The sequence below is a fragment of the Tupaia chinensis genome, unplaced genomic scaffold (assembly GCF_000334495.1).
Source record: "Tupaia chinensis unplaced genomic scaffold, TupChi_1.0 Scaffold143878_1, whole genome shotgun sequence".
Classification (NCBI taxonomy): Eukaryota; Metazoa; Chordata; class Mammalia; order Scandentia; family Tupaiidae; genus Tupaia; species Tupaia belangeri.
The window spans coordinates 355,269-381,526 of NW_006203729.1; the positions used below are offsets into that span (position 1 = coordinate 355,269).

At 41.4% G+C, this 26,258-nt stretch overlaps 1 protein-coding gene and 2 pseudogenes across 2 annotated transcripts in view; all 3 read left to right on the forward strand.

The window, feature by feature from the left end:
• Nucleotides 1–5,707, forward strand: part of LOC102472530 (ATP-dependent RNA helicase DDX1 pseudogene) — a 27,999-nt pseudogene extending 22,292 nt beyond the window's left edge.
• Nucleotides 1–26,258, forward strand: part of GLCE (glucuronic acid epimerase) — a 105,549-nt gene that overhangs the window by 67,214 nt on the left and 12,077 nt on the right. Inside the window, exons 2-4 of one of the 2 annotated variants that reach the window (XM_027767046.1) lie at nt 17,885–17,973; nt 21,207–21,805; nt 24,507–24,752. In XM_027767046.1, coding sequence (XP_027622847.1) covers nt 21,220–21,805; nt 24,507–24,752 — 832 coding nt within the window. In that variant the 5' untranslated portion in view covers nt 17,885–17,973; nt 21,207–21,219. The remainder of the gene's footprint in view (nt 1–17,884; nt 17,974–21,206; nt 21,806–24,506; nt 24,753–26,258) is intronic. The other variant, XM_006165298.3, reaches the window with a different exon arrangement.
• Nucleotides 9,665–10,651, forward strand: LOC102467875 (10 kDa heat shock protein, mitochondrial pseudogene; annotated as a pseudogene).

Here is a 26,258-nt window from a genome sequence, read left to right on the forward strand (position 1 = left end):
ACTAGAGCTATGAAGAATGGCTGCTTCAGATCTTTGGTAGGAAGTAAACAGTGTGGACCTGGGATATCTTGTCAGTCAAGATGATAAGAAAGCTATCAGAAATCACTTGGTTCATGCCAAAATGACTTAGGAGTCACTTTGAAGAGATTTGCACTGGCTAAAGATGTGGATGATGTGAATGAACTCTAATAATGGCAGTGGATTGAACCATCAAATGAGTTCAAAATTTGTGAGTTTATTTGTTATTTATCTTTTATTTTTAGAAGTTACAAGGGGGCATTTCATTTTTTGAAAATTGATAAATAAAAGATGCAGTCATTAATTCTGTCTTTTCTATACAAACCGTATACCAAATAGGTAACCAAATAGGGTAACCAAATAGTTGGTAAAAAAAGATTTTCTTCTTCTTTTTCTTTTTTATCTTACTTTTCTTTTCTAGCCAACTAACTTCTAGTGGGAGCATGTTCAAATCTGATCAGTTTCCCTGAATCTCCAGTCTCTGTAGGTTGCTGACATAGATGAGGGCCTTACAGGTAGGTTTGCCTCTGGTCCCCCATTGAAAACATTCCCAGGACCACACCTAGACAGAGAGAGTCACTCTGCCTCTGGGCATCTCATACAGGCCACACAGGGCCTATTTCTTGTGTCTCACAGGTAGATTTGCCTCTGACCTCTCCTGAACAACCTTGCCAGGGCTCCTCAGGCCTGGTGGTCACCTCGTGCCAGAAATTAGAGGCAGAGTACTTAAGCCTGGCTTGGATATGGAAGGCACGCACAGCTGGGCCCTGGGACACTTTGCTGCACCCAGGTCCTGAGGGCTTCCCTGTCTTCCTCCTTCCACTTGCTTCCCCAGGGCCACATTCAAGCCTTGAAAAAGGCACTGTTCTCAGGTGTTTCACAAAGGCCACTGAGGGAGGAGACCCACATCGTGGGTCTCGTAGACAGACTTCCTCTGGGCCCTCTTGGAACACCTTGCCAGGGCTTCATGTGGGTCTGAGGAGCCACTACACTGCAGGTCTCATGCACAGGTTATACAAGCCCTGCTGTTATCTGAAGAACATGACTGGTTCCTGGCCCCTTCTGGATCACTTTGCCATGGTCACACTTGGGACCTAGGGCTGTTCATTATCCCCTAGCATTACAGAATTACTCCAAAGATTATGAAGTAAACATTCTGCCAGATGCTCCCCAAAAATCAATGAAGAAACACAAGAAATATGAAAAATGGAAATATCTCTCAAAAGGAACACAGTAACTCCTCAGCAACAATGAATAAAATATAGAAAATCACAAAAATGTTGGAAAGGAATTCAGAATATTGATCATAACAAACCTCACTGAGATGCAATAGAAAACAGACAATCCATTACAGGAGATGAGGAAAATTCCATGACAGGAAGGAACTCTATAAAAAAATAGACACCCTGAAAAAGAATCAAACAAAGCTTGTGGAGAAGAAAATATAATACAGGAAATAAAAATATTTTTGGAAAATATTAAGAGCAGATTAGACAATGGAGAAGAACGAACCTTGGACCATGAGGACAAAAACCTCTGATTTAGTCCAAACCACCAAAAAGAAGTAACGACCATTGACAATGAGGACAACATACAGGAAATTGTAGATACCAATTGGTATCTGAATATCTGCTTAATGAATATTCCAGAAGGCAAAGAAATGGATAAAGGGCATAGAAAATCTCTTTCATTAAATGCTATCTAAAACCTTTCCAAATCTAAACAGACTTACAGACATCCAAATCCAAGAAATAGAATACCAAAAGGAGTCAACATAAGAAGGTCCTCTCCAAGGCACATCATAACCAAATTACCAAAAGTTAAAGACAAAGACAACATTATAAAAATACCAAGAGAGATACATTAAGTTATTTACAAAGGATACTCCATCAGGCTAACCTCAGACCTCTCAATAGACCTCTCCCATGCAGGCAAGGAAAGAATGAGAAGACATATTTAAAATTCTGAAAGAAAAGAAATTCAGCCAGGATTACTATACCTGGCAGAATTATCCTTCAAGTGGGAAGGAGAAATAAAATAATTCTCAGATAAACAAAAGCAAAGAATTCACCAACACTAAAGCAGCCCTTTAAGAAATGCTTAAGGGGAGTCAGTCAGGAAGGAAGGAGGGAGGGAGCAAACGAGCTAGCGAAGCTGTGGAGGACAGGACGAGACAGCAACCTTTTCCGGGATGAGTGTCATGCCTGAAATTGCACAAGCTGTGGAAGAGTTGGATTGGTTTCTCCCAGCTGGTATCCAGGCTGGTTCTATCCCATTGATCCTAGAAGGAGGTGATGTACTTATGGATACAGAAACAGGAAGTGGGAAAACTGGTGCTTTCAGTATCCCAGTCATCCAGATAGTTTATGAAACTCTAAAAGAACAACAGGAAGGCAAAAAAGGAAAAACAATTAAAACTGGTGCTTCAGTGCTCAAAAAACGGCAAATGAACCCATGTGATCGAGGACCTTCTTTTGCAATTGGGTCACATGGCCTTTGTTGTAAAAGCAGAGAAGTAAAGGAATGGCATGGGTATAGAGCTATTAAAGGATTAATGAAAGGGAAATGCCTACTACAAAGATTCCTGTCACCACCAAGGATTATGCAGAGTTGGCTAGTCTATCATTGACAAGTTTGGATTTGGCTTTAGTGGAAGAGGGGGGAAAAAAATCCCATAATAAACAGTCCAATAATTATGGAGAGGAATTCACTGTGCTTGATATTACTAGATGTTACCTAGATATAAGTTAAGGGCATGTCAAGTTCTCCAAAAATGGAAAAGACTTTAGCATTTGAAGTACTACAACATGTGAAAAACAAGTCCTGTTTCTTGCCTGTGTTTTGAAGAAGGCTGAACTAAGATTTAACTTTGGTACAGAAGAATGTAAGTTTCCTCCAAAAGATGGTTTTAGTGCTATTTCCAGATAGTTACATTGTTCAATCACAACACACAGGTAGTGCACAGATGTCACAAACCAAGTTTCTCCCTAATGCTCCAAAAGCACTCATCTTTGAACCCTCCCGGGAATTTGCTGAACAAGCTTTGAATATCATTAAACAGTTTAAGAAATACATTAACAATCCTAAATTAAGGGAACTTCTGATAAGTGGAGGTGTTGCAGCACAGGATCAGCTCTCTGTTTGGATAATGGGGTAGATATAGTTGTAGGCACTCTGGGAAGACTAGATGATTTGGTGTCAACTGGGAAGTTGAACTTACCTCAAGTTAGATTCTTGGTCCTGAACAAAGCTTCCTTCTCAAGGCTATTCTGATTTTATAAATAGGATGCACAGTCAGATGCCTCAGATTAGCTCTCTGATGAAGAAAGACTTCAGGTGGTTGTTTGCTCTGCTTCTTTACGTTTTGATGTAAAGAAACTGTCTGAGAAGATAATGTATTTTCCCACATGGGTTGATTAAAAAGGAGAAAATTCCATTCTAGATACCGTACACCATGTTGTTGTCCAAGTGAGTCCCAAAACTGACAGACTCTGGGAAGGCTTGGAAAAAAACACATTTGAACCAATGATGTACATGTAAAAGACAACACAAGACCCAATGCTGACAGTCCAGAAATGTGATGTGAAGTTGTTAAAATCTTTAAGGGGGAGTATGCTGTTCAAGCAATCAAAGAACACATGATGAATCAAGCAGTCATCTCCTGTGGAACCAAAATTAACTGTGAGAAGTTAGAGCAGTACTTTATGTGACAACGAGGACGACCTGATCAAAAGGGACACCAGTTCTCGTGTGTTTATCTTTATGGTAGCAGAAAACCCCATGAGATAAAGCAAAACTTGGAAAGATTTAATAAAGAAGATGTGAGATTGTTGATTTGCACAGATGTAGCTGCTAGGGAATTGATATCCATGGTGTTCCCTATGTTATAAATGTCACCCTGTCTGATGAAAAGCAAAACTATGTACATTGAATTGGCAGAGTAGGAAGAGTGAAAGAGTGGGTCTGGCCATTTCCCTGGTGGCAACAGAAAGAGAAAAAGTTTGGTATCATGTATGTAACAATCATGGAAAAAGTTGCTGTAACAGAAGACTCAAGGAAGATGGTGGCTATACCATATGTTACAATGAAGTCACGTTAAAAAAAAAAAAATGAGATGCAATTACTATCTAAGATAGAAGAACACCTGAACTGTACCAGGTATCAGGTTGAGCCAGATACAAAGATACCAGTGGATGAATGTGATGGAAGAGTTACCTATGGTCCAAAAAGGGCTGTTGGTGGTGGCAGCTATAAAGGCCATGTAGATATTTTGGCACCTACTTTTCAAGAGTTGGCTGCCCTTGAAAAGGAGGCACAGACATGTCTCCAGCATCTTGGCTATCTTCCTAATCAGCTATTCAGAACCTTCTGATTTTCACATATACTGAATAAGATTTGAGTAATAAAAATATGTAGTCTTAAAACCCTAAAATAGTTGTACTGCTTCCAAGCAGCAGTATTTATAATAACCTAAGCTATTAAGGCAAACTCTTGCACATCAAGAAACATTAGTCATAGGAATTCCTTGTAAAATGGTAACCTAATGAAAATAAACCTGATAACTGTATTTCCATGGGGGGAAAAACAACTTAAGGGAATACTACATTAGGAAAAGGAAGGCAAGACAATTAGAAATCAAACACAAAACAACTTAAAAAATGACTAATAAAATGACAAGAATATCATACAAATATTGCATGTTAATGGAGTAAATTCCCCAATTCAAAGACATAAATTTGGCAAATGGATAAAACAAAAACAAACAAACAAACAAACAAACAAAAACAGGAGCTTTCTATATACTGCTTACAAGAAATACACCTTATTGGCAAAGACATGCATAGATTGAAAGTGAAGGGTTTGGAAAAGTCATTTTATGTGGACAGAAACCAAAGATAAAGGCTGGAGTCAAGATGCTGATAGACAAAATAGACTTCAAAATAAAACCTGTAAAAAGAGAAAGGAGGACTCTATATAGTATTAAAGGGATTATTCGTTCACCAAGAAGATACAACAGTTATAAATATTTGCACACCCAACACCAAAGCATCCAAATACATAAAAGAAAAACTGCTAGATCTAAAGACAAAGATAGACTACAGCACACTAATCGTTGAAAATTTCAACAGCCCACTCTTACCACTTAGACTGGCCATCTAGACAATAAATAAATAAAGAGACAAAGAGGCCAAATTATACCATAAACCAAATGGATTTGACATTCCCTCACAAAATACATGCTTTTATCAGCCACATGGAAGATTTTTGGAGATAGAATATGTATAGGGCTTAAAACAAGGCTTTATAAATTTAAAAGTATAGAAACTATCAAGCAGCTTTTCTGATCACAGTGGAACTACATTTGAAATCAACAACAGAAAGAGCCCTTAAAAATACATAAACATATGGGGAGTAAACAATTTACCTCTGAATGACTTTCAAATTATTGAAGAAATCAAGGTTGAAATTTTAAAATTTCTTGAAACAACTGATAACCAAGACACAACTTTCCATAAACTATGGGACACAGCTAAAGCAGTCCTAAGAGGGAAGTTTATAGCAATCAGTGCTGACAAAAGAAAGAGAGCAAGCATGCACACCCAAATAAATAATCTAACAATGCATCTAAAGAAACAACACCAAAAATATTTCAGAAGTACTGGAAGAAAAGAAATAATAAAGATTAGAGTTGCCCAGCCAGTAGCATGGTGTTTAAGGCACTAGATCCCACATGAGTTACATACATGGTGGCTTGAGAGACATGCTGGGTGTGTATGCATGCATGCCCAAAATCCCAAGAGGAGAATGGATTGTAGCATGGCCATCCCCTCTTGGGGGTGGGGGTGGGGGGGGAGGATTTCTCACTTTCCTTCTCTTTCTGTCTCTTTCCAGTAAGTAGTACATGCACCCTCAAGCAAATCAAAAAGAAAAAAAGAAAAAAAAAAAAGGGAACCAGCAGTTAGCGTAATGGCTATGTCACTAGACTCCCACGTAGTCGACCGCAGTTTGCATCCCGGACCCAGTGACTTAAAATTTACACCGGGCATGTGTGCGTACATGCCCAAGATCCCAAGAGGAGAATGGAGGAGAAGGGATTGTGGTGTGACCATCCCCCTTGGGGAATGATTTCTCGCTTTCTGTCTCTCTGTCTGTCTCTGTCTGCCTGGTGAGCGCACACGCCCTATAGTGAAAATCTCTCCAAAAAAAAAAAAAAAAAGTTAAGAGCAGAAATAAATGAAATTGAGAATAAAAGAACAATATGAAAATAAAACAATAAAACAAAAAGGTGGTTTCTTGATAGGATAAACAAAACTGACAGACCTTTAGTTAGATTAACCAAGAAAAACGGAGAAAGGAACATGGTAAATAAAATCAATAACAAAACATGCAACAGTACAACAGGTATTACAGAAATTCAAAAGATTATGAGAGAATCCTATGAGTGACTATACACTGACATGCTGGACAGATTCTTTGACACATACAATATACCTACATTCAACTAAGAAGAAATAGAAAGCCTGAATAGACCAATAACAAAGAATGAGATTGAATAAGTAATAGTTTCTTGACAAGGAAAAGCCCAGGTCTGATAGCTTCTCTTCTGAATTCTATAAAACTTCTAAAGAAGACTTAACCTCAATTCTCCTCAAACTATTTCTGAAAGTCCAAATAGAGCCCTTCCAAAAGAAGTCTCTTATCTTCTTGATACCAAAAGCAGACATGGACATAACAAAGAAAGCTTACAGACTAAAATTCCTTATAGATACACATGCAAAAATCCTAAAGAAAACACTTGCAAATTTAATCCAACCACATATTAAAAATGTTATACACCATGACGAAGTAGGCTTTATCCCAGACATGCAAAGATAGTTTAACATATGTAAAACAATAAACATAGTTTATTACATTAACAAAGGAAAAGATAAAAAAAACATACGATTATATCAATTGATGCAGAAAAAGCATTTGATAGGATACAACAGACCTTCAGGCTAAGACTCTCAACAAAAAAGGTAGAGAAGGTACACATCTCAATGCAATAGAAGTCATATATGACAAACCCATTGCTAGCGTCATACTGAATGGGGAAGAGCTGAAAGCTTTTTGTGTAAAAACTGGAATAAGACAAAGTTTCTCTCCAGTCCTTTCCAATGTACTACTGAAAGTCTTAGCCAACACAATCACAGAACAGGGTAAAATAAGGTGCATTCAAATAAGAAAGGAAGAAGTGAAATTGTCCCTGTTTGCAGACATTATCATATATATAGATAATCTAGGGACCATCAGATGACATATTAGTTATGTCACTGGAGTCCCATGTAGTCAACCATGGTTCATATCTTGGACTGGTGGCTTCAAACTCACACTGGGCATGTGTGCATGCTTGACCAAAATCCTGAGATGACAATAGAGGAGAGGAGATTGTGGCGTGGCCATCCTCGATGAGAGGTGATTTCTTGCTTTCTCTCTCTAGCAAGCACACGCACCCTGTAGAAAAACTCTCTTAAAACAAAACAAAACAAAACAAAAACACAAGCAAAGAAAACCCAAAAGAATCCATGAGAAAAACTGCTAGAGGTGATCAAGTATTCAGTAAAGTTACAGGATACAAAATCAATATATAAACCTCCACAGCATTTTTATGCATCAACAATGAACAGACTGAGGCAGAATCAAAGAAAGCAATCTCATTTATAATAGCCACCAAAAAAATAAATAACAAGACAAAACAAAAACCTGGGAATAGACCTAACTAAAGAGATGAAAGGCCTCTACAAGGAAACCATGAAAAACTGATAAAGGAAGTTGAATATGAAACTGAAAAATGGAAAGATATCCCTTGTCCTTGGATTGAAAGAAGTAATATAATTGGGAACCAGCAGTTAGCGTAATGGCTATGTCGCTGGACTCCCACGTAGTCGATCGTGGTTTGCATCCCGGACCCGGTGGCTTAAAACTCACGCCGGGTGCATGTGCATGCGTGCCCAAGATCCCGAGAGGAGAATGGAGAAGAGATTGCGGCGTGACCATCCCCCCTGGGGGGTGATTTCTCGCTTTCTGTCTCTGTGTCTGTCTCTGTCTGTCTGGTGAGCGCACGCACCCTATAGTGAAAACCTCTCCAAAAAAAAAAAAAAAGTAATATAATTACTGTCAATTCTACCCAGATTAATTTACAAATTCAATATGATTCCAACTAAATTACCAGTAACATTTTTCACAAAATTTTTTTTTTCTGGAGAGGTTTTGGCTACAGGGTGCATGCACTCATCAGAAAGACAGAGACAGAGAGACAGAAAGCGAGAAATTACCTCCTTAGGGGGGATGGCCATGCCGCAATCCCTCGCCTCCACTCTGTCAGGATCTTGGGAACATATGCACATGCGCCTGGCATGAGTTCAAGCCACTGAATCCAGGACTCGAACCACAGTATACTGCATGGGAATACAGTGACATAGCCATTACACCAACTGCTGATCCTGGCATTCCTCACAGAAATTTAAAAAGCAATCATAAAATTTATCTTGAATAATAAAATACCCTGTATGACCAAAATAATACTGTGCAAAAAGAACAAAGGAGGAGGTTTCTCACTACCCAAACTCAAAGTATATTACAAAATTGTGATAAAAACAGCATGATTCTGGCACAAAAGCAGACATGCAGATCAATGGATCAGAATAGAGAATCCAGAAATAAACCCCAAATATATACCCATCTTATTTTTGACATAGGGGACAAAAAGTCTTTTCAGCAAATGACACTGGAAGAACTGGATATCCACCTGCAGAAAATGAACCCTGGATCCTTATCTCTCATCATTAATCAACTCAAATTGGGTGAAAGATCTAAATGTGAAGCCTCAGACTATAAAACAACTTCTGAAAAGTACTGGGGAAATACTTGAAGACATTGGAGTAGGCAAAACTTTCTCAAATAAGACCTTTGAAGTACAAGTAATAATTAGAAAAAAATAGACAAGTGGAATTACTTAAAATAAAAAGACTGTACAGCAAAGGAAACAACCAATAGAGTGAAGAGACAACCCACAGAATGGGAGAAAATATTTGAATTCTGGTCCTGGCTTGAGAAACAAGCTGGGTGCATGTATGTGCATCCCCAAAATCTTTATAGGATGGAGAGATGGAGGAACATACCACTCACTGCAAGTCAGAAGTACATACTCTTGACAAAAGATCAGTAACAAGGAAATTTTAACATGTTTTTATGCTTGCAGATTAAAAAAGTAATAAATTGTGAAGTCCTTATAGTAAGATGTGGAAAATTAATTCAAAAGACTGGGATGAAAGAGGGACTAGCTAAGGAAAAGGCATAAACTAAAAGGGTCTTGAATAATGTAGGGAACAGTAGGGTGGGAACTAAAACACTGTAGTGTCCAAATAAAAATAGGATAGAAATTAGGAGCAGGTGGTGTAGTGGTTATGGGCACTGGGCTCCTACATGGATGACTGCAGTTTGAGTCCCAGACCTGGTAGCTTGCTTTTTCACTTTCTCTCTTTCTCTTTTCTCTTTCTCTCTCTCTCTCTCTCTCTCTCTCTCTCTTGCTCGCTCTCACATTCTATCCCTCTCTGGACAAATCTAAATAAATAAATAAAGTTAAATAAAATAATTATTTTAAAAATAGTATGGGGCGTTTCATGTGTCCCGAAGGCCAGGGTCTGGGTCTCTCTACTTGCTGCCACGGCTGCACAGGCTGGAGTACGAGCTGCGTCTGAGGGCATCATGACAGGGCAGGAATATAGGAAGTTTCTTCCACTGTTTGACTGAGTATTGGTTGAAGGGGGTGCTGCCGAAACAGTAACCAAAGGAGGCATTATGCTTCCAGAAAAGTATCAAGGAAAAGTATTACAAGCAACCGTAGTAGCTGTTGGATCTGACTCTAAAGGAAAGGGTGGAGAGATACAACCAGTTAGTGTGAAAGTCGGAGATCAAGTTCTGCTTCCAGAATATGGAGGCACCAAAGTAGTTCTAGATGACAAAGATTATTTCCTGTTTAGAGATGATGACATTCTTGGAAAGTATGTAGACTGAAATGATCACCACTGAAATGGCATCACATGAAGCTGCCCATTCCACTGAAGTTGTGAGACCTTTCATCATGTAAATATTTCCATGTTTCTCTTTTATAATAAAGTAGTGATATTCAACATAATGATAAAAAGGATAGAAATTAAATATGCATTGTCCAAATTAAATTATGCACCAGGCGCAATAGAGAACAGATTGGAAAGGTCAATTAGTCATATGGAATACAAGGTTGAAAAAAGCTCTCCCAAAGGGCAGAGGCCAAAGGGGAGAAGAGACAATAAAAGAAAACAGGAGACAATTATTATAAACATAAAAGGTAGAGTACAGAACGAGGTCAATACATAGGACATCCTGGAGAAATCAACAGGAATAATCCTTAAATATACTACAGGAAAAAAAATCTCCTGAGATGCAAGATCACCTGAGTCTGATTTCAAACAGGTTTGCTGGAAAATACCAGAAAAATTTAATGTAAAGAAACTAACAACTAGCCTATTCTAATGAAACTTCATACTTTTCCTTGTAAAAACTATCATCGAGCCAACAGGTGGTGTGGAGGTTAAGGTTCTGAGTCCCACATGGCCGGCAGTGTGGTTCAAGTTCTGGACCCAGTGCTTATGCCAGGCATGTGTATGTGTGCCCAAAATCCCCGAAAGAAGATTGGAGAAGGGATTGTTGCGTGGTCACAGCCCTGGGAGTGATATCTCACTTTCCCTCTCTGTCTCTGTCTGCTGAATGCAATGCAACGTGCCCTATAGCGAAAACCATCAGCATCAGACATCCAAGGAAGAGAAGCAAGGAGACATAGAAAAGTGAGTCACAAGGGAGGAAAGGCAGACGAGCCTTAGAAAGTTTTTGAAATTAAACATCAAGAGACAGATGAGCAGGATCTGCAGAGTCCTGGAGACCGTTTGGTCCCCGCATTCTTTATTCAGGCAGGTGGTTTGACTAACAGGCAACATGCATTCCCAGTTCAGCAAGGCTTCAAAATACATACCACCCACCTTCTCTTCTCAAAGAATTATTTTAAAACATACTGGAAAAAAAGGAAAAGAAAACAAACAAGAACAAAAGATACTGTAGGTGACTGAAGAGACTCTTGAGTGAGTGTACAAGCAAAAGCCAGAACTTGAAAGTTTCTGCAAGTACAACTTAGAGTATCTCTTGAATCACTGCTTTGTTCATTTTAGAAAGCAAGAACATTAACCAAGCCCTTCTTGCTGGCAGTAGGGATTAATTATTTTACTGATTTTCAAATTCAATCATTGTATTTATTTTACCACCTTTTGACATGAATTGTTTTTTGCTTTCCTGTATGTTCCAGTCTCTTCAAGGTTACGAGTCATTTGAGAGCAGGGATTATGTCGTATATAGTTGTATTTTCCTCAGTATCAAATCTTAGATTAAACTATAAATATGGTAATGCTCAGTAAGATTTAGAATTTAATCTGGTATCAGAATAGCGTGTTCACTAGCTTGTCGTCATAGCTATTGCTATAGAAATAGGTAAGCGTTTTCCGTTTCGACTTCACTGATTTAGTGCAAACAGAGCTTTCATTCCAGTAGTGTGGAAAGCTGGTTGGTGTGGCACAGAAAATTATTTAGCATATGTTCACCACATCTTTTCTGAGACACTTAAGAAAACTGCTATCTCTTTGGTGTCTTGTTAGTGACAATATTAAAATTTTCCTACAAGTAAACATGTTATATTGTAAGGCTAAAGTAAGCTTAGAATGTAAGCTTTCACACCCTGGGCTAATACACAGAAGCCGGCAGGTGACCTCCTTACAAAGAGACCACCGTAGTGCCAGCCAGTGGTGTGGTAGCTAAGATGGCTGGGTTTCACATGGCCAACTGCACAGTTCCAGTCCCAGACCCAGTACTTGAAGGATCTGGGTTGGAGTCCTGAAAAGAAAAATGGAGTAGTAGAAAGGATTGTGGTGTGACTAGCCTCCGTGGGGGCATGCTGTCTCACTTTTCCCTTCTTATCGTCGTCTATTTACAGTAAGCATATACATTATTTCTAGCAAATTACACACACACACAGATAACACAGTACTTGCCACCAACCTCCAAGTTCTGTTTTGAGTTTTTATTAATATAGTTAGCGTATCCTTTATCAGATAGCTCTCCTTTTTCTCTGTAGTGTTGAATTTTTCATTTCTGTTTTGATTTTTCCATTTTTAAAAAACATTTATTCATTTATCTCTTTATTTGTTTTGATTTTCAAGCTGCTGGGTCCGGGGCTTGGACTGAGGTTGGCCATGTAGGAATCCAGCACCTTAACCACCATGACATTTTTTGGCCTGATTATTCCATTCTTGGCAATGGATTTATTTATAGGCGAGAACAGCAGAAAAAGCCCAAATATTGGTTTAAGTTGCTTCAAATGAGATCTGTATTGAGCAACTGAGCAGATAAATTTGGACTTGGGAGTCAGTGGTAATTTTCATTCTGAGAGTAATTACAGTCTGTACTGTTCAAGATTGTAAATTCTTGCTGGAAATTAAACTAAATAAGAAAAAAGCTCAAGCATTTATATCCTTCTTCCCTCCCCCCCATGTCTAATTTTTTTTTTAATCAGAAAAATAGTTTTAGGAATTGTTAATTATACCCTCACTCCTTATACTAATTTTAGTTACTATCCTTATGTATGCTGCCACTGTGGGGCTTTTAGAATACCAGTATATTGTTTACACAGCCTCAGATTATCACGGACTGATGAAATTGTCAAGCTCTATTTATATCTCTGGGGAGAAGTTTTGCTTTAACAAGCTACACCAGAACATCATAATTGTTACTAACAGAAGGGAAGCATTGTGATGCATTTGTAAGCTATTGCCAGATTTGGGTAGCCAGTGGGAATTCTGTTTTCTGGGGCTTGTTATTCTAATCCACTTTGAAACTCGGTAACTTTATTGTAAAATGTATACATAAACATTTATAATTATGACTCTCATTTCTACTCGTCCCTACTATTTATGTGGCATTTAATTATGCTTTTGGGTTTGAAGAAAATGTGCAAGTTCTAGTAGCATCTTTTAAGAAACGCTAATGTGTTTTTAGAACAATTAGAATACTTTTCCTCCAATTGTATTTTACCTGTGTGAACTATTGGTTCAAGGTCAAAATTCAACTTTGTCTAAAACAAGAACTGTTCATTTCTTTTTTTGTTTAAAGAATTATTTATTTAATTGTATTTATTGTTATCATAATTCCTTAATTTGCAGTAGGCACGTGCACTCACCAGAGAGGGAGAAAATGAGAAAGCAAGCCACCAGATCGGGGACTCAAATGTATTGGCCGTGTGGGAATCCAGGGCCTTCACCACCACGCCACCTACTGGCCCCAAGAACTGTTCTTCGTTTCTGAGTTCAGTTCACAGGCTGCTAGCCTATTAGGAATTCAGATATTTTCCGGAGAGGGAGAGGATTCAGCTTCTGAGATAGTGTCAGTATAATAACCTCCCTTATTATACAGTAGCACATAGGCTCTAGGGCCCAGCTGAAAACTTGAGTTTCTGTCCCTTCTTCAGACTACGTATGTCAGCGCAGGTAGATTCCCGTTTGGTCGTCTGGAAAAGAGGGAGAACACACCGTTTTGTCATGTCCAAGTTCCTTCTTGCCATTGTTCCTGTCCTCTACTTTATTGTGTCTTTTCGTGTGGCCTGTTATGCCTTAGTCTTTTCATCTGTAAAATGCAAATAATGTAATATGCTATCTGCCCTATCCAGTTTCTTTGGGATGCTTGCCCGGAAATGTAATCCTATTTGATGTACCGTAAGCCATTTACATCAGAAATAATTTTAACTTTGTTACTAAATAAATAAATAGACTAGCAAAATTTCCTCCCCATTCTGTTCTAATTTTGTGAGTCGTTGCCAAAAAATTCCAATTGTCTACCTTAATGGAAGGGTTCTTACCACGAGACATATTGGGCAGTTCTCCTTTGAGTTCAGTTGTCACTGTTTAACCAGTTGACTACATAATTTAAATCTTGATCTGTCAAGCACTAAACAAATGGAACATTACTAGCAGCAGTGATTGAATTGTTCAGCTTTTTTTAAGAGTTGGCCACTATACAGCATCGCAGTCTATATTCCATTTTTCATTGGATTATTCTTTCCAAATATGCTAATATGGGAAAGGAAACAAAGTTATCTTGTTCAAATGTCTAGTTTTTTTTGGGGGGAGGGGTAAGGAATTATTTATTTAATTTTAATTATTAATTCATTTATTTATTTTGTTTGTTTTCTTTTGTTTTGTTTTGGAGAGGTTTTTGCTATAGGGCATGTGCGCTCATCAGAATGACAGAAAGAGACAGAGAGACAGAAAGCAAGAACTCACCCCCCAGGGGGAATGGCCATGCTGCAATCCTTTCTCCTCCATTCTCCTCTCGGGATCTTGGGCACGCACACACATGTGCCCGGCGTGAGCTTAAGCCACTGGGTCCGGGACTCAAACCGTGGTCAACTACATAGGAGTCCAGCAACATAGCCATTACGCCAACTGCTGGTCCCCATTCATTTATTTTTATTTGACTAGAGAGAGAAAGCAAGTCATCGGGTCTGGGACTCAAACTCTGGTTAGGCATCTGGGAGTTAGCCCACTGGCCCCAAATGTCTGTTATTTTTTAAAAAATGCTTTCTTAGCAATTTTTTTATTCACTTAACAAACCTTTAGTGAATGCCTACAGTGAGCCTGGCACCTCATGCAGCACTGGGGTACAGTAGTGGCTGGAAAAGACAAATTGCAGCCCTGGTGGGGCTACATGCTAGTGGCTTAGGCGGTGTATAATAACCCAGTCATGCCAGTGACTATGCCTGCTATGAAGAAAAAGTTGAATAAGGGCCTAGAGAATGATGGGGTGAGAACTGCTATTTTAGATGGGATAGTCAGGGAAGGCCTTGCTGCCATCTGACCCTGAGTGAAGTAGGGGGAGCTGCCAGGTGGGTATTCGGGGTGTGGAGCCCCAGGCAGAGGGAGTGCCCAGTGCAGAGACCCTGACTGGGAGTGTGCTTGGCTGCCATTCTTCCATCCCTCCTACCTTGAAGCTTTCCTGAACTCCTGAGTATGCTGAGAGAGTGCTGAGGGCTTTCTCTTCTGGTTCATAGAATATTCTATGTAACTTTTTACGTGCAGTGCCTATATCACAGCGTTATTGTTTTTATGCCCATTCATCAGACCTTTCAGGGCATGGATAATGTGTTACCTGCCACACAGTAGCTGTTGAATAAATGCTGATTGGACCAATCAGTCATTTGATTTATTGAGCACTACTGTTTCTTCTGTTTACTCAGTATCAAGGGATTATAGGAAATATCAACTGTTAGATAAATCAGAAATAATGATTAGGCAACCGTTGTCTATATTTTACAGAGGAAATTCCTGAGAAAGAGAATGACAATACCTTTAAATACACTTTCCTTTTTCTTTCTTTCTTTCTCTTTGCCAGAGAATGCATGGAGAAGTAGGGGAGGCGAATGTTTGCATTATTTACTAAGTGAGAGCACACTACACAAGCTGTTATGTAACCTCTTTTTTGCCATCAACTATCTCCATGTCAGTGTCTTTTTTTATCAAGTTTATCTTCAAATTTCCCAGTTTGGGGCCAGGTTTCACATCTGAGTGTTACATAGCTGTGTCTTCTTTTTGTTTTTGTTTTTGTTTTTGTTTCTTTTTCGTATCGCTAGCCTCATTGAGGAGACCAGCCAGCTGTCCTCCTTGACACCTCACCTTCTAGATGTGTCTGGCTGCTCCGCCCTTGTACTGGTTCCTCGACCCCTTTATTACCGTTTACTAGAAATCAGTCTTGAAGGTACAGAGAGCCAAATTAAACACTGTTTGATGGAATATCTGATAGCTTAATTCTTGTTACAGCTTTTTAAAATTCCTCGCCATTAACGAGACTGAAGTTGACCACCGAATTAGGGTTATGACCTCTGGTCTCTTCATGTAGAGTTTTGTGTTTTTCTACTCTCAGCTGCAAAATAATATGTTTGGTGTTACTTTGCACATTATTAGCTGGCCTTCTATAAAATAAGAGTACTTTGTTGACCGGAGATATTGATTTGTTCTAAAATATAGTTGCTCTTACCAGAGACAGGATAAATAAGTAATTTCACTAAATTACCAATTTCTACCAGCTCAGAAGATTAGGTAGGTTTTCTGGGGCTTTCTCCTTTTTGAATGTCATTGTAGACTTCACTCACGATTCTCACAACTTTGAGTAATAAGGAAGGGAACCTTTCAGACTGTGTCTTTTTCTATGATACGGTATTTTTAAGTTATGGGCATGTTTAAACATAAAAGTATAGAGAATCGTATAGTGAACCTCCACTGTATCTGTCTCTGTCAGCTCTAGCTGACAGTCTATTTTTCCAGTCTTGATTTATTTATTCCTTACTGCATTTTGGCCCCCTGCATTATGATTCCGTTGATATTTGAAAGTTTCATACCTTCCGGCATGGCAAAGCAACCCAGAACCAGACTTGGAATCATCCGTTTCTTTAAGAAGCCCTGGTTGCATTTAGTAAGTAGTATCAGATAACAAAATCTGTGTATAAGAGGGTTTTTTTGTTTTGTTTTAAGTTTAATTTATTTCTTGAGACAGAACGACAGACAGGTACCCTTGGCAGGCTTGCCATGCCACAATCCTCCCCTCAGCCTGCCAGTATGGTTAGGTCAACCCAGGATCCAAACCCAACTGGATGCCCTGCAGCTGGTGCCATTGCAGCTGGGCCTATTGGAAGTTTTTAATGTGATTGTTTTTCTTTTCAGTTTCCCATCACTTGCCTCATCATAATGGCAGCCTTGTTTCCTTATCAGTAACTCTCATTGGTGGCCTAGAGAAAGGGCACTTCAAAAGGATGGAACAGAAAACTCTCTTTGTGTCATTGATCATAATGTTAGGAATAGCTGACAAGTTACTCAGTTACTGACATGTAAGTGTTTTCAGTGTTGGGTTTTATAAAAATAATTACCATTTAGCATTATCAGTTTGCCTCTACTGCAATATAAGGAAATCTCCGATTTATAAACGACTTCTGGGAGCCAGCAGGTGGCGCAGTGGTTACAGCCCTGAACTCCCACATGGCTAAGCACAGACTGGGTGGCTTGAAAATCACGCCTGACGCATGCGTGTGCCTGCCCACAAGAAGAATGGAGGAGACGAGATTGCGGCATGGCCGTCCCCCCAGGGAGTAATTTGCTCCCTTTCTCTCTCACTGTCTGTCTCTGCTTTTCTCTGGCAAGCGCACATGCCCTGTGCAAAAACCCTTAAAATTTTTATTTTAAACTAGGACTTCTGAAGGTTTGCTTGCATGCCGTTGGGTGTTTTAGCATTCAGCATATTTGCTTCTAGTAATAATGTGCAGGATAAAATGTATCTTTGCGTTCCTAGCTCTCATTTCCTCCCGATGGCCCACTGAAATAAAGTGTATAGACATGAGAAATGAAGAAGCCGGTCGCAGTATATAGGAGGACTAGCAGAGGATGCTAGCTGAACAGATTTCTAGATCTCTGTTTAGGTGCAAGCAGGAACAACAGTTTTCTCTCCTCACTCCCCCATACCTCTCTCATTCCAACTACAGAGAGCTGGCACGAATCCCAGGCGAAACACCAGGCAGATTTTCTTCATAGAATTCAGGAAAGGCTAAGGCTTCTAAAGTATATGTTATGTCCCCAGAACAAAAGAGAAAAAGCCACCTTCATTCTGGTATTTAAAGGTCCGCTGTCTCCCCACCCACTCCGCCTAAAGAACAGTCAGTCAGCTGTACCCGGCCCACAGAGCTCCCTCCTCTTCTCTTCCTCAGGAGCGCAGACTAGCCAAAAAGCAGACCGTCTTCAGCCGAGGAGAGCCAGGTCAGCAATGAGTCATCCTGAGTGTGACTTTAGTCATCACGTGAGTATGAGTGTCACCAGAGGTTGCCGGGCGTGTGAGGAAAATTAATGGCAAGAAAGAGAAACTAAATGACTAGATAATTTACCAGCAGAGAAAATAGAACTAATTAGAACATTATATGAAAAAGAACTCAGTATACTCAGAAAATACTACATCCATTTATTGAGAATAGGAAGACACAGGTTTTTTTTTTTAGAGGTTTTTGCTATAGGGTGTGTGTGCTCGCCAGAATAACAGGGAGAGACAGAGAGTGAGAAATCACCCCCCAAGGGGGATGGCCACACCGCAATCCCTTCTCCTCCATTCTCCTTTTGGGATCTTGGGCACGCACGCACACATGCCCGGTGTGAGTTTAAGTCACCGGGTCCTGGACTTGAACCGTGGTTGACTACATGGAAGTTCAGTGACATAGCCATTACGCTAACTGCTGGTCCCGGAAGACACAGTTTTCACATGGACCAGGCACACCAGATGTTGACATGGACAGTCAGGCATCATACCATGACACATTCTTGCGAAACTGCAGAATTCCTAAGGTAAACAAAATATCCAGAGAGAAGTCGTGAACAGGTGAGAAATGCCAGACAGCTTTTCACCCCTCTCATGAGTAATCTTTAATGCTTTAAGACAGTGAAATATTGTCTACAACATTTCGAAAGAAAATAATATGCAACCTAGGATTCTATATCCTGCCAAACTATCTGTCAAGGGTGAGAGCAGAATAAAACTGTTTTTAGACATTCGAGGACTCAAAGTTTACCTTCTCTTTGAATTAAAAGACACGAGTGAATTGCATATTCGCCATCAACTTTGCCAAGAAGGGTGTGTGTGCTCGCCAGAATAACAGGGAGAGACAGAGAGTGAGAAATCACCCCCCAAGGGGGATGGCCACACCGCAATCCCTTCTCCTCCATTCTCCTTTTGGGATCTTGGGCACGCACGCACACATGCCCGGTGTGAGTTTAAGTCACCGGGTCCTGGACTTGAACCGTGGTTGACTACATGGAAGTTCAGTGACATAGCCATTACGCTAACTGCTGGTCCCGGAAGACACAGTTTTCACATGGACCAGGCACACCAGATGTTGACATGGACAGTCAGGCATCATACCATGACACATTCTTGCGAAACTGCAGAATTCCTAAGGTAAACAAAATATCCAGAGAGAAGTCGTGAACAGGTGAGAAATGCCAGACAGCTTTTCACCCCTCTCATGAGTAATCTTTAATGCTTTAAGACAGTGAAATATTGTCTACAACATTTCGAAAGAAAATAATATGCAACCTAGGATTCTATATCCTGCCAAACTATCTGTCAAGGGTGAGAGCAGAATAAAACTGTTTTTAGACATTCGAGGACTCAAAGTTTACCTTCTCTTTGAATTAAAAGACACGAGTGAATTGCATATTCGCCATCAACTTTGCCAAGAAGTAGAAATTCAGTGTTTAATTCTCATTAAACTTTTTTTTTAATCTTGTTATGCCAAAAGGGTTTATTGTGGGGGAAAGAAAGAGGGGGGAAATTACAGACAATCAAATAAGTAGTCATGGATTTACGCCTAACAATTAATTACACAGCTACCATGGCCACAAGTAATTACTTGACTCCCTTAACTCCCCCCAGGCTGAAATACCCCATTGGTTGCACATGCAATTAACACAGAGCTTGCTGTGTGTCCCAGCGACCCAGCAGCAGGTGACCCAGGACCACTGCACCGTGGCCAGGAGGGCAGCAGCACCGAGTCCTCCCCTCAGGACGGGGATGGCGAGGAGGTCTGCCTGCCATGCAGAAGCCACACTCTGACCGCCCTATTGAGAGCCGACTTGGGGGCGTGGTAGGGCCAGAGCAGCAGCAGAGAGGGCGGTTTGGACCACTGCAGTTCTCCTGGGAGAGGACAGTGGCTCTGAAGCGGTGGTCACAGTGGAGTTGGTGAAGAGAGGTCGGATTCCAGCTGTAATCTGAAGGTAGAGCCAGCAGGATTTCCTAGCCGACTGGATAGGAGTAGGAAGAGAGGAGTCAAGATTTTTATTAGGTTGTGGAGAGTCATGACATATTTTTCTGCCCCTACGCAAAAAGGTGTCCTGACTTTCCCAACAACCCAATAGTATGAGCAATAGGAAGGGAGAACAGCTTAAGGGAAGCGAGGAGTTAAATTTTGGATGTTATGTTTGAGAAGTCTGTCTGGCCTCCAGGTCATGGTGTCCAGATTTTCAGATTGGCACTCAGTACATAAATATTTCTGCATTCTGAAGGAAGGTCTGGCCTAGAGCTAGGATTTGGGGATAGTCCGCGTATAAGGCGTATTTAAAGGCCTGAGATGGTCGAGAGCCCCTAAGGACTGATTAGCCAGGAAGAAGCCTGAGGACTAGGACCCTCAGGCGCGCCATCATTTAGGGTCAGGTAGATGAGAAGGAAGCCTCAGAGACAGCGCGGCTGGTGGACACGTGGAGACCCAGGAGAGAGTGGTGCCCTAGGACGGGGAGGAGAGTATTTCAAGCAGGAGAGGGTCATTGACAGCGTGCTGCGGGTGGGAGGGGCACAGACCTTCACTGACCCGGGCATCAGCATTTGCCTTGAAAGTCTCCTGTGGGAACAGCAGTTAGCGTAATGCCTATGTCCCCGAACTCCCATGCAGTCGACCACGGTTCGCATCCCGGACCTAGTGGCTTAAACTCATTCCGGGCGCGTGTGCATGTGCGCCCAAGATTCCTAGAGGAGAATGAAGGAGAAGGGATTGCGGCGTGGCTATCCCCCTGGGGGATGATTTCTCACTTTCTGTCTCTCTGTTGTCTCTGTCTTTCTGGCGAGCGCACGTGCAAAACCTCTCCAAAAAAAAAAAAAAAAACAAAAAAAAAAAAGTGTCTTACGCTTTTTTCAGACAGCTACAAGGTGGGAGAGCATAAATATTTAACTGCTGGACCTAACCATGTAGGTGTTCCTTCTGGCCTGTGGGGGGGCACTGGACGACTGAGATGCCTGCAGAACTGCACAGTACGAAACGCGAGCACCCCTGGTTTAGAGGCTTATGCCAGTTACGTACATCACCAAAGTTGAGCGGAGAGTGCCTCTTGGTACTGTTTTTTGTGCTGAAAAGTTGGAGTTAGTCACTTTAAATCTGACCTAACCACATGCAGTTAATGAAACTCCTAACGTGGTGGGCCGCGGTAAAAACACGGAGCACCTCTGAATGCCAGTAGCGCGCCCGGCCTGACTCTGCCTTCTTGTCCCCGCAGGCATGGTCTGAATATGCGTTGCTTGGCAGCTCGGGTCAGCTATAAGACTCTGATCATCATCTGCGCACTCTTCACTCTGGTCACAGTACTTTTGTGGAATAAGTGTTCGAGCGACAAAGCGATCCAGTTTCCACGGCACTCGAGTAGCGGCTTCCGAGTGGATGGATTAGACAAAAGAGCAGCAGCGTCTGAGAGCAACAGCTATGCCAACCACGTGGCCAGGCAGCAGGCCGAGGAGGGCGGCCCCCAGGAACAGCAGAAAGCGCCCCCTGTCGTGGGTGGCTTCAATGGCAACGGGGGGAGCAAGGTGCTGGGGCTCAAATATGAAGAAATCGACTGTCTCATAAATGATGAGCACACGGTTAAAGGGAGACGAGAGGGCAGTGAGGTCTTCCTGCCCTTCACTTGGGTGGAGAAGTACTTCGATGTGTATGGGAAGGTGGTCCAGTACGATGGCTACGAGCGCTTCGAGTTCTCTCACAGCTATTCCAAAGTCTACGCGCAGAGGGCTCCGTACCACCCCGACGGCGTGTTTATGTCCTTTGAAGGCTACAACGTGGAAGTCCGAGACAGAGTCAAGTGCATCAGTGGGGTTGAAGGTTGGTGTCTGTCCGCTCCACTCGCGTTGTGCTGGCCTGATGTGGTGAGAGAGAAGCCGCGGGCGCGGGTCACACGGCACACGCAGCTTACACGCGCAGCTTACCGGCAGGCCTTTCATCACTGCGACTGAGCAGGGAGAAGCAGGCTAGATCTGCACTAGGGCAGCCTACCAGACGGTGTGACTTACGGGCTGCAGCGAGATCATACTCACCAAAGGGGACCGTTCCAGTAACCTGCCTCAGAGTCTCAAATTCTCACTGGGAAGGGCAAGGCGCAGCCTCTCCGGAAATTTTGCATTGAAATACAGTTATTATCCTCTGAAAGGAGATGGCAGAAGGAGGGACCATCCAGTGGCCCCATTAATATAGCAGTTAGGGCTTGTTCCCTGATTAGCCAGGCGCCATCTCTGGAAGGAGGTGTCGAGTCCACAAGACAAGACACTGCGGATCTGTCATTGTCTTTACAGCCTCGGGCAGTGGGAGTTCCTTAGGAATGTAATTAGTGCACTTTGGAATTTGCTGTCCTTGAGGATACCAGGCTGTATTTCTGGCCTCTTAATCTATTCCTTTGGTCGGTCTCAGTTTCATACCAGTTGCAGACTGGTGTAGTCATCGTCCATATTCAATGGGATTATATAAACTTGCCTTTTTACTAATTGATAATCACTCAGTTTGAATTTGGGGATGAGGAGTTCCCTCTTAGAAGAAGGATACAGAAAGCTTACCTGTTGCCTAGGTCTTTTACTACATTAGGTCCCTAATTTCTTTTTTTTGTAGAGGTTTTTGCCATAGGGCACATGCGCTCACCAGACAGAGACAGAGAGACAGAAAGTGAGAAATCACCCCCCAGGGGGGATGGTCACGCCGCAATCCCTTCTCCTCCATTCTCCTCTCGGGATCTTGGGCACGCACGCACACATGTCCGGCGTGAGTTTAAGCCACCGGATCCAGAACGCGAACCACAGTCGACTACATGGGAGTCAGCGACATAGTCATTACACTAACTGCTGGTCCCGGGTCCCTAATTTCTTAAACATTGTTTGAGACTCTGTCAAAACACACGATTTTTTAGGTTTTCAGTCTTTGCTGTGCCCATCAAATGCTCGTTAATTTATTTTAGAACTCCAGTTAGGAGTTTGCGTCTCAACACATACAACATGACTGAACTACACAGCATTGTGCGAGTACAGTAGTGTAGTTCTTATGTCAGAGATGACTAAACACTAATACCAAACATTTAAAGGTTTTGCTTAGAACTTTGCAAAAGGTAATCTATAAATGAACTATTCCAAGATTCTATGGTTAAATATACACCTTTAATTTGTTTTGTTTTTTTTTTAAAAAGAAACATTCCTGGGCCAGCCAGATGGCGTGGTGATTAAGAAGGCTGGATCCCACATGGCCAACTGCAGGGTTTGAATCCCAGACCTGACAGTTTGGAAAGTGCACATAATGAATGTGTGTTCATGCCCAGAATTCCAAGAGGAGAATGCAAGAGAAGGAATTGCAGAGTGAACATCTTCCTGGGGGAGGGGCGGGAGGGTTCTCTCTCTCTCTCATGCACCCTATAGCAAATTATTAAAAACAAATGAACAAAAAACGCTCCTGGCCCAGTTTTGGTGGCACAAATGTAAAGTGCATGAGGCTGGGGCCACATGGGAGTCCTGGGTTCGGGTCCTGGACTAATCTGAACAGGCCAGGCATGGTAGTACACACCTGTGATCCCAGCGGAGCGGAGGACCACAACAGCTAGACATTGTCAGCCACTCCTCTCTCTCACACATACATTAGAAGAAGCCCCCGCCCTCCCCTCCCCCCCCCAAAAAAAACCACTTCTTGTTCTTAAAAAATTACACTTTGGGGTCTGGCAGGTGGCGTGGTAATTAAAGGCGCTGGGACTCCCACCTGGCCAACCATGGTTCGAGTCCTGAACCTGGCAGCTTACTTTCTCCCTTCCCCACTTATCTCTCTCTGTCTCTCTCTGGTCAAATTGAAAATGATAATGCTAAATAAAGTTAAATAAAGTAATAAGATTTTTTTTTAATTACACTTTGACAGAAAGGATATGAAAAACAATTTCAAGTTGTGTTTATTTTCAAGTTGCCTAGTTCTAGCCATCTTCTTAAGCAAATAGTTTAACCATCAGAAGATATATTGCTTTGTTAGAAAAGTCATGACGCATTTTTGCTTAGAAAAGCATAGAGAAATACATCATGACTTTTCTGACAACCCAGTACTTTGTCATTAGCTTGACATTGAAGAAAGAGAAGAGTAAGTAGTTGTTAAGCACAAATGTTTAAAAAAACTGGGGAGGTTAATTTTTAGAACGAGACTGGGGTAACATTCTCTATGTGCATTTAAATCGTGCAAAATTTGAGTGTATGAAGCAGGGTTATGAAACATGACATCAGAAGAGTGTGAGCAAAAGTAGCACACATAAAAAGTCCTTACAACATGATTCAGAGCATTGCATTGCTGTCTGTCAGCAAATAATGAGACTGAATGAACCTTAATTTGTGCTTTTTTTATGTCTGGTTAATTTGGTACTAATTTCTAGTTATTCCAAAAACAGTATAGTAAGGAAACTCAGAAGTTGTTAATAACCTTGTGACATTCCCCAGAAGTAGGAAAGTGAGGAGTGGTATTCAGACTAGGCTTATACATGTCCAGACACGATTATTCATTCAGCTTCTGTTTTTAGGTGTGCCGTTATCTACGCAGTGGGGACCTCAAGGCTATTTCTACCCCATCCAGATTGCACAGTATGGGTTAAGTCACTATAGCAAGAATCTGACTGAGAAGCCTCCGCATGTAGAGGTATACGAGACAGCAGAAGACAGGGACAAAGGCAGCAAGCCTGGTGACTGGTCAGTGCCCAAGGGCTGCTTCATGGCCAGCGTGGCTGATAAGTCTAGACTCACCAATGTGAAGCAGTTCATTGCTCCAGGTAAGTTATGTGTCGCACATGTCTGCTCATTCTGTGCTACTTATGGCACTCGATGCTTACTTAAAATTTTAATGCGGGTTTTAAAAACACATCAGCTAGCACACCTTTTATATTGCATGTACAAAGAATCAAATCATATCACCCAAGTGAAGTCCCTTAAGAAGAAACAGCTAAATAATTCAAGGTTATAGAAAGAGATACTTACTGGGACCAGCAGATGATGTAATGGTTACATTGTTAGACTCCCACGGAGTCAACTGCAGTTCGAGTCCCAGACCCAGCAGCTTAACCTCATGCCGGGCCTGTGTGCGTGCATGCCCAAGATCCCAAAAGGAGAAGGAATTGCAGTGTGGCCAACCCTCGGGGTGATTTCTCACTTTCTGTCTCTCTCTCTATCTCTGTCTGTCTCTTCAACGAGCGCACATGCCCTATAACAAAAATCTCTCAAAAACAACCAAACAAAAAAATAGAGGGACCAGCAGTTAGCGTAATGGCTATGTTGCTGGACTCCCACGTAGTCGACCGTGGTTTGAGTCCCTGACCCGGTGGCTTAAAACTCACGCTGGGCGCTTGTGCGTGCGTGCCCAAGATCCCGAGAGGAGAATGGAGGAGAAGGGGTTGTGGCATGGCCATCCCCCCTGGGGGGTGATTTCTCCCTTTCGGTCTGTCTCTCTCTGTCTTTCTGGGAGTACACACATCCTATAGCAAAACAAACAAACAAGGGAACCAGCAGTTAGCCATTACACAGTTAGCGTAATGGCTATGTCGCTGGACTCCCACGTAGTTGACCGCGGTTCACGTCCCGGACCCAGTGGCTTAAAACTCACGCCGGGTGTGTGTGGTTGCGTGCCCAAGATCTCGAGAGGAGAATGGAGGAGAAGGGGTTGTGGCATGGCCATCCCCCCTGGGGGGTGATTTCTCACTTTCTGTCTCTATGTCTCTGTCTGTCTGGTGAGCGCACGCACCCTATAGCTCTCCAAAAAAAAAAAAAAAACTCTCAAAAAAAAAAATAGAAATATTTACTATGTGAAGAACCGAGCCATATATTGAATGTTAAGATCCAATTACGGCACAAATACCTTCTCAGGGGGTCTGCATCACATAGAAATGAAGTTTCTTAAAATACTTTAATATCTCAGAACAGTGTGGTTTAATTTTTAAACTATTTCATAGTAAAATTCAATTTTTTTAATGGAGAGAGCCATCTTTCCTTTCCCTTTTTTTTTACCAATAGCTTCTCATTTTTTTCAAGATAAAATATTACTAAATAGTCCTGCTTCTCGTATTGAATTTTGTTAATGTACTAGATTGTCTCAAACTTCATATAAAACCATTTTCATTAATAAAATCATGTATAAAATTAAATTAACTTTATGCAACATTTCCCCTTTTACTAAGACAGTCTCATTCATTAGGATGTAATGTAGTTTTCTGCACTAATCAATAACCATGAGAATGAATGAGTCCATCACTTAAAAAGACAATGAAATAATTTCTGTCAGCACC